The 9,474-nt window shown below is 45.7% G+C and overlaps 1 protein-coding gene across 1 annotated transcript; it reads right to left on the bottom strand.

Moving 5' to 3' along the window:
- Positions 1-759: 759 nt before the first annotated feature.
- On the bottom strand, positions 760-4,362 carry LOC139542766 (lens fiber major intrinsic protein-like). Its single transcript, XM_071348583.1, has 4 exons — positions 3,500-4,362; positions 2,839-3,003; positions 2,578-2,658; positions 760-2,393 (listed from the first exon to the last, which is right to left on the bottom strand). The coding sequence occupies exons 1-4, from the start codon at positions 3,857-3,859 to the stop codon at positions 2,208-2,210; spliced, it is 792 nt and encodes a 263-aa protein (XP_071204684.1). The 5' UTR covers positions 3,860-4,362; the 3' UTR covers positions 760-2,207.
- Positions 4,363-9,474: the final 5,112 nt, after the last annotated feature.

Here is a 9,474-nt window from a genome sequence, read left to right as displayed (position 1 = left end):
ATATCATTCCAGGATACCCGGCCAGGTCAATTAGGCCTGCTTGCTGAAGTGTTTTAGGGAGTGTTTGACCGTGATGAGGGGTGGTCGTTTGACTGCAGACCCATTACGGATGCAGGCAATGAGGCAGTGATCGCTGAGATCTTGGTTGAAAACAGCAGAGGTGTATTTGGAGGGCAAGTTGGTTAGGATGATATCTATGAGGGTGCCCGGGTTTACGGATTTGGGGTTGTACCTGGTAGGTTCATTGATAATTTGTGTGAGATTGAGGGCATCAAGCTTAGATTGTAGGATGGCCGGGGTGTTAAGCATGTCCCAGTTTAGGTCACCTAGCAGCACGAGATCTGAAGATAGATGGGGGGCAATCAATTCACATATGGTGTCCAGGGCACAGCTGGGGGCAGAGGGTGGTATATAGCAGGCGGCAACGGTGAGAGACTTGTTTCTGGAAAGGTGGATTTTTAGTAGAAGCTCGAATTGTTTTGGTACAGACCTGGATAGTAAGACAGAACTCTGCCGGCTATCTCTGCAGTAGATTGCAACTCCGCCCCCTTTGGCAGTTCTATCTTGGCGGGAGTTGTTATAGTTAGGGATGGAAATTTCAGGGTTTTTGGTGGTCTTCCTAAGCCAGGATTCAAACACGGCTAAGACTTCCGGGTTGGCAGAGTGTGCTAAAGCAGTGAATTAAACAAGCTTAGGGAGGAGGCTTCTAATGTTAACATGCATGAAACCAATAATGGAGTAAACTAAACATCACACACATTTTGTATCAAGTTTTTGTGTTTATTTTTCATTTAAATATGGTTTAAACAGCTTTGTGCTCCTATTAAAGATCAAATCATAAAAGGAGACTCAATGAAAAGCTTACACAGTCATTTTGCAGTGAACAGAATCAGTCCAGTCTGGGATACCTTTCCTTTGGATTGTGTTTTTTTTTCTGAACACAAAAGCAGATGGTTTGTGTAAAAATGAATATCATAGCAAATACCACAGTGAAGGGAGGAAAAATGATAATGTCTTAAAAATTGATAATGCTATGAAACATAATCATGATACAAACAGGAGAGTAATGAAAATAAACTAAATAAATCTGCGAACTCGATCAAACACACATACACTCACTTGCAAACACACTCACACACATACAGACACACACACACACACACACACACACACACACACACACACACACACACACACACACACACACACACACACACACACACACACACACACACACACACACACACACACACACACACACACAGATAAAATTAAGTGATTTGAAAAATGAAACCCTGGTCAAATCAAATGGTATCATACATCCACGTTTTGTGTCTGAAGTGCAGAAAACAAAATGAAACTGAAAAAATGTAGAGATAAAATCTGATAAATAATGAAAAAGCATGTCCATCTTCATTGGTTTCAGTCCTGGGCAATTCCAGTCCTCAGGGAGCCTGATTGGTGTCACACTTTCCCCCCATCCCTAGCAAACACACCTGATTTAAACTAATTGCATTTTTACCTGAAGATCATGATTAGTTGATTATTGGAGTCAGGTGTGTTAGCTGGGGCTGGGGCAAAAGTGTTACACCAATCAAGCCCCAGAGGACTCGAGTTGCCTAGGCCTGACCTATACAACTAAAAACCTGGAGTGTTGCCCCTCTATCCTCATCCCAAACCCTTTACCCCATCTACACCCCAACCCCCAACCCTCTATCCTATACCCTTACCCCGACCATACTTACATACCCACCTATATCTCACCCTCACCCCCCACCTGCATACCTCTCCCCTAGTTTCCCTGCTAGACACAGGGTTCACATGCTTCTGTGCTGACAGGTCTGGTCCTTCAGTCTGTGTGGGTATGTGAGGGGAAGACTTGGTGTGGTTGAGGAGGAGGAGGAGAGGGGAGGTAGTGGGACTGTTGGAGCAGGCACTGGTCACCTCTATCAAACACCATGTCCAATTCAGGATACAAAGTGAGGTGGAGGGAGAGGAGTCTCGTTGCATATTGAGGTTGAAGGTTGTGAACCTGTCTGTGTCTGGGTGTGTGTACAGTTTTTGCATCAATATATGTCTGAATCTGCATGTGCCTTTGTGTTAGTTAGTGAGTCAATGAGAGGGACTGTGTATGTGCTCGTGGGATGGGGCCAGTGTGGGGGTTGGCGGACACAGGGCCTGTCCCTTGTCCCCAGACAGGGACAGGTTTATAGGGCTTGTGTCTTGAGCTCGATGGGCTCCCCACGGTTGTCCTGCTGGGTCTCCGTCTCGGGGGGTCGGCTGCCCTTCAGTGTGGCCAGGCGCTCAGACAGACCACGCATACGGGGGAACAGCATGAAATCGTACAGAAGAGCTCCCATAGCACCACCTATCATGGGACCCACCCAGTACACCTGAAACAACACACACACACAAAGTTTATCATGAAGATACGGCACAAGCAACTTGTAATGTTGTATATTAGCTACACTATAATTACTATAAGGTCATAGAATCAGCCATTGTGATTTGATTATTTGATATTTGTACAAAATATTTCAAATTCTACGTTATGGTGTATGATTGTGTGTTTCTTACCCAGTGGTTTACAAAGTTCCTGAAGAGCACAGCGGGGGCGAAAGACCTTGCAGGGTTCATTCCAGCACCGGTGTAGTACATCTACAGCAGAGAAGGACAATAGGGCATTCAGAATACAGTCTGGCAAAGAGTGCATTTCTGTTGTACACAATGCAGGTCTGTTTTTGTGTGTGTTCCACTATGAGGATATAAGTGTTTTGGGCATTGCGTGTGTTTTTTCCTACCACTGTGTGTAAGTGTTCATGTGTGTGTGTTGCTCACCCCCATGAGGTGTCCGATGGTGACAGCGAAGCCGATGGACAGGGCAGCAGAGCCCATGCGTCCGTTCCTCCTCTCATCTGTCACGGCAAAGATACATATCACTAGCTGCATGGTCAGGAACACCTCCACTGTGGTACCCATGCCCAGGCTGATACCAGGCTGCAGCTGTAGACGGCCAGAGGAGAAAAATATGCATCAGACTTGAGGTCCTTTGTGAACAACTCACTTTGTAAAATAAGTGTGTCCTCTTTCTAGTTAAGTGTATATTATGTATACAATTAGTTGTGGCTTTAAAGGCCTGTAACAGGACATGACAGCAATCAAAGATGGAACACATAACTCAAACTGTAAAACGTTCAGGGGCTTCACCGCTATGGCCTCAGCTCTACACAACGCTGATGGCTTGTATTGTGGTCATTGTATCACAGCAACTGTAGTTACCAGTAGGATCCATGATCATCCATGATGATGATGATGATGATGATGATGATTCCCTAATCCCTGTTCATCTCTACCCATTCTAAATCTCCATTAGCATTAAGAAGCCTACCAAACATGTTTTGCTACTTTGAGCTGATATATATGGACCCTTAATGCACCATAAAGGGAATAGGCCCGGTGCTATTTGAGATGTGCACTTGGTGGGTGGGTGGTGCCTTACCGTGTTGAGAGCCATGTTGCCCCTCATGTTGTTGGGGGTGACCCCATAGAGCACAGCGGCCCCGGCCACGGCCCCCAGGATCTGGGCAGCCCAGTAGAAAAAAGCGCGGAACAGGGACATCTGGGAACCCACCAGGTAAGCAAAGGTGACGGCCGGGTTAATGTGGCCGCCACTAATGTGACCAATGGACTGGATCATGGTGGCAGCCGCCAAGCCAAAGCACAGCGCCACATGCAGAATGTGGTTGGGCCCGGTTGTCCAGCGCAGCGCGGCACCCATGCCGAAAAACACAAAGAACATGGTCCCGAAGAACTCTGCGAAGACTGCCCGCCAAAACGTCATGGACCGGAACTCCCACATGCTGGCTGTTCACTGGACGCTCCTTGTAACAGAAAATGTTTTTCTCAACAACAAAAAAAGTTGTCAAGGTGAATCTAGAAAAGGTATGTTTTAAAAGTCTTGTTGCTCGTTTTGCACTTTTTTTTTTTTTTTTTAAATCCCTTTGGAGGTCAGTTTGCTTGGCTGACCCAAACACTATCTTACTTAGCCAATCAGTTGGAAGACAAACAGTTAAAAAAGTTGACAGAGGAATCCACCAGACAGATCTAGCTCTAAGCTACGGACGATCTCAAGTTGGCGCGAAGGCAGTCAAACATCAACTCAGCTGTGCTCGCTTGCCTCCACTGGCCGCCTGTCGTAGCGACATAGGTGTGTGTATGTGTGTGTTGGAGTCTGTGTGCGTCTCAGAACAGTTGTCAAGAGGAGATGTGCATTGATGCTAGAGGGGTGGTTCTAGAGTAGAGACAGGAATAGACGGACTGTCCTGCGGACGTTTTAGCCTCTCTGACGGAGGGGAGAAGGCCCACCGGGGGCTTTATAACCCCCCCCACCCCCCCACCAGGGCCCAGTGACGCCATAATCCCGAGGGCGGACACACAGAATGGCCCAAATCAAACAAACTTAACCCCTTTGTTGCCCCCCACAACAGAAGAGAGGGGAAGAGAGGGAGCGTAAGGGAGGAAGAGAAAAGGGTGAGAGTGACACGAGAGGGAGGAGGCAATCAAGAAAGAGCAAGTGACTGGGTGAGTATAAGAACTAGGGGTGGAGATCAACCCCACAGAAGTGATGAGAGGAGTTTGTCTAGTCTCATAGTGTCATATAGTGTCGTATGTTATCTGTTGACACATCATAACCATGATAACCATGGGAACAAGTGCTGATGGCGGAGAACACACACAAACACACACACACAGTGATCCAAGGGGGGCCCCAGACAGATGAGCCTTAAGCCAACAGTGTGCGGAATTGACTCATAAATAGAAATGCCTGACCTTGTGAAACCATTGTCTTAGCATCGAGCATGTGTGCCACATGTGAACAGCGGAACCGCTTGGTTTTTAGAAACATGTTTGTAGTTATCATTCACAACTGATAAGATGTGTTTTTTGCAGATTATTCCCACTGGGCAGAGGTACTGCACTCACACTATTCACTGACCTCAAATCCCAACAGTGTTATTGACAGAGGTATTAAGCATACGTAAGTGGTTATAAGCACTACTTAAGGGCTATGAGCAAAACATTGAAGCTGGGAGCATGACATGGGGACCTTAGATGTCTGCATAACAGAAGCATAGGGCACTTCTTTAAAGCAATTCACTTGACATTGACACCCAAAGCACAGTACAGAGGTATGCATATTTACATATAAACTTTGACTACTGCTCCAAAGTGGTTGAAAACAAATACATAAGTTGTGAACTAACTACAAATATCAGCATTGTAAAAAAGCCCTGCCCTGCCAAAACAGTCAGGTATCACTTGGACACATCTCTCTCTCTCTCTCTCTCTCTCTCTCTCTCTCTCTCTCTCTCTCTCTCTGTCTTGCTCTCTCTCTTGCTCTCATTCTCTCTCTCTCAATTTCAATTTAAATTCAATTTAAGGGCTTTATTGGCATGGGAAACATATGTTAACATTGCCAAAGCAAAAGTGAAATAAACAATACAAATTAACAGTAAACATGTCTCTCTCTCTCTCTCTCTCTCTCTCTCTCTCTCTCTCTCTCTCTCTCTCTCTCTCTCTCTCTCTCTCGCTCTCTCTCTCTCTCTCTGGGCCAGTGTTCTAGGAGGTGCTGGGCTGCTCGGTGGAGAATTGAATAGACAGAGGTTTGTATTGTGTATGTGTGTGTGTTTGCCAGGCAGGAGGGGTGAGAGGCAGGGTGGCCCACTAGCAGCCAAAGCCCTGAACAATCCATGCATGGGGGTGAGGACAAGGGGGGGGACAGGGTAGGACAGTGGCAGGGGACAGGGGAAACGGGGGTTATTGAGCTCCAACGCTGGAGGATATTGCTGACCAGTCCAGAGCCGGCAGTGGGCCATGAATGGAGAACGCTGATCTCACCATTTTAACTTTTTTTAATACACAGAAAAAACACACAATGCAAAATGCTGGCGGCAGGAGGGGGGGGGGGGGGGTGTGTGTGTGGATGAAAGAGCAGATCCATGTGTGTTTGAAGGTGCATACGTGCATGAGTGTGCATTAGATGGTGTGTGCGCACACGCGTTTATGCACACGCACGACTGTGTGTGTGTGTACAAATTGTAATGTTTCAATAATGATTGCGAAGTGTTTATTCTACAACATTCATAGCTTTATATAATCAACACAAACATGAACATAAGAAAAATTGCAACGAAACATGCATTAGCTGTAACGGCTTTCTTCCTGGGATGAAGGAGAGGACCAAAATGCAGCGCAGTTAGTGTTCAACATGTTTAATTTACCGAACTGTGAACACTTACAACAATACAAAACAACAAACGTGAAAACCGAGACAGTCCTATCTGGTGCAGACCACAAACACAGAGACAGGAAACAACCACCCACAATCCCCAACACAAAACAAGCCACCTATATATGATTCTCAATCAGGGACAACGATTGACAGCTGCCTCTGATTGAGAACCATTTTAGGCTGGACACAGAAACAGACGAACTAGACACACAACATAGAATGCCCACCCCAACTCACGCCCTCACCATACTAAACAAATACAAAAAAAACAGGTCAGGAACGTGACATTAGCACTTTTCACTAATATAACATATTGAGAGTAAAATGTTGAAGTAAAATGTTTCAAAAACATATTCAAGGAAAATAAATACTAAAATAAGAAGGTGCAAATGAAATATATAATTCCCCCAAATTCCTGTTTTCCCACTATATTTACATGAATGCAGTTTCCTCTAATTGCTCATTACAAACCCAGTATTGTTTTAATAATAATAATAATTTGGTGGGTGCTTATATTTGTCCTAGTTCACATACATACAAGTGGGAGTGTTTTTTTTTTGCATATTGCATTTTTTTTGCATATCCCAATTCCTCTGATACACTTAGAGGGGGTAGGGAGTGAGTCTGTGAAAGGCTGATCCCACTACCTATTTAGAGGGGGTAGGGAGTGAGTCTGTGAAAGGCTGATCCCACTACCTATTTAGAGGGGGTAGGGAGTGAGTCTGTGAAAGGCTGATCCCACTACCTATTTAGAGGGGGTAGGGAGTGAGTCTGTGAAAGGCTGATCCAACAACCTATTTAGAGGGGGTAGGGAGTGAGTCTGTGAAAGGCTGATCCCACTACCTATTTAGAGGGGGTAGGGAGTGAGTCTGTGAAAGGCTGATCCAACAACCTATTTCAATGAATTCCCTAGTTTTCCAGAAATCTCAACTGGAGGATTCCTGGAATCAGGAAGGAATAAGTAGGAAATCCTACTGAAAAATAGGGAATTTATTTAAAGTTCCCGAACATTAGCAACCTTACTGATCCCACAACTTATTTACTCCTGTGTCGTTAGAAGGCACTGGTCTGATGACCTATTTGACAGTGAATAGCAGAATTGCAGAGATTTGAGGTGAGAGAGCCTCAGATACATGGAGATGCCAGAGATAATGGCCTGTGTGAGTGTGTCAATGATTAGGGTAGGTCTCTTTAGCATTTCAAAACATTAACAAACAGTGTGAGTAATGATAAAATATATACATAAAGGATTTTGTGTTACAAAATGTTTTTTAAATTGAGTGGTTGTTGGGTTATATATCATATTTCTGCGTAAATTAGTATTACATCACTGATAACACTGAATATTGATACAATTGTGTAATAAATATATACTTACAAAATCAATTATGCACCAACACGTAAGCACCAAATACTGATCATTTTCATTTAAATAATATATATATATATTTCTCAAATTTCTCTCAAATGTTGTGCACAAATTTGTTAACTGAGGAGTATTTCTGTCTTTAATAAAAACCCTTTTGTGGGGAAAAACTCATTCTGATTGGATGGGCCTGGCTCCTGCCCAGTCATATGAAATCCATAGATTAGGGCCTAATGAATGTGTTTCTATTGACTGATTTCTTTATATGAACTGTAACTCAGTAAAATCTTTGAAATTGTTGCATGTTGTGAAAAAATGTTGTTCAGTGTACACTACTGGTCAAAAGTTTTAGAACACCTATTCATTGAGGTTTTTCTTTATTCTTTACTATTTTCTACATTGTAAAATAATAGCGAAGACATCAAAACTATGAAATTACACATATGGAATCATGTAGTAACCAAAAAAGTGTTAAACAAATCAAAATATATTTTATATTTGAGATTCTTCAAATAGCCACCCTTTGCCTTGATGACAGCTTTGCATAAAATATCAAATATATTTTGATTTGTTTAACACTTTTTTGGTTACTACATGATTCTACATGTGTTATTTCAGAGATTTGATGTCTTCACTATTATTCAACAATGTAGAAAATAGTAAAAATAAAGAAAAACCCTTGAATGAGTAGGTGTTCTAAACCTTTTGACCCCAAACTTTTGAACGGTAATGTATGTGACACCCAACATGTATCACGTTTAATACAAGTGTCAGCGTATGCGCTACTGGTGTTGAAGTCAAGTGCAGGAGAGCAGAGAGTTATGATCAGGCGCACAGTACCTCCCCCCCCTTGATGCGCGGCTCCAGCAGCGCGCCGACACCGGCCTCAGGGACGACCCAGAGCGCGAGGCGCCGGGCGATCCGGCCGGAGACGGTGGAACCCAGCACCCCTCCACCGGAACCCAGCACCCCTCCTCCGGACCGTACCCCTCCCACTCCACGAGGTACTGAAGGCCCCCCGCCTGACGCTTCGAATTCAGGACGGAAAGGACGGAGTACACCGGGGCCCCCTCGATGTCCAGAGGAGGCGGAGGGACCTCCCGCACCTCAGACTCCTGGAGCGGACCAACCACCACCGGTCTGAGGAGAGACACATGGAACGAGGGGTTAATGCGGTAATCGGGTAGAAGCTGTAACCTGTAACACACCTCGTTCACTCTCTTCGGGACTTTGAATGGCCCCACAAACCGCGGACCCAGCTTCTGGCAGGGCAGGCGGAGGGGCAAGTTTCGGGTCGAGAGCCAGACCCGGACCCCTGGTGCGAATACCGGCGCGGCCTGCTGGAGGTGAACATGGGCGGTGAACATGGGCGGCTTCCCATGTCTCCTCCGCGTGCAGGAAACCAGTCGTCCACCGCAGGAGCCTCGGTCTCACTCTGATGCCATGGCGCCAGAACCGGCTGGTACCCCAATACGCACTGAAAGGGGGAGAGGTTAGTGGAGGAGTGGCTGAGCGAGTTCTGCACCATCTCAGCCCAGGGCACGAACGCCGCCCACTCCCCCGGCCGGTCCTGGCATTAAGACCGCAGAAACCTGCCCACATCCTGGTTCACTCTCTCCACCTGCCCATTACTCTCGGGGTGAAAACCTGAGGTGAGGCTGATCGAGACCCCCAGACGTTCCATGAACGCCCTCCAGACTCTCGAAGTGAACTGGGGACCTTGATCAGACACTATATCCTCAGGCACCCCATAGTGCTGGAAGACGTGTGTAAACAAGGCCTCTGCAGTCTGTAGGGCCGTAGAGAGACCGGGCAG

Source organism: Salvelinus alpinus, chromosome 17 (assembly GCF_045679555.1).
Source record: "Salvelinus alpinus chromosome 17, SLU_Salpinus.1, whole genome shotgun sequence".
In the NCBI taxonomy this organism is placed as follows: domain Eukaryota; kingdom Metazoa; phylum Chordata; class Actinopteri; order Salmoniformes; family Salmonidae; genus Salvelinus; species Salvelinus alpinus.
This window is presented reverse-complemented; position numbering and strand designations above follow the sequence as displayed.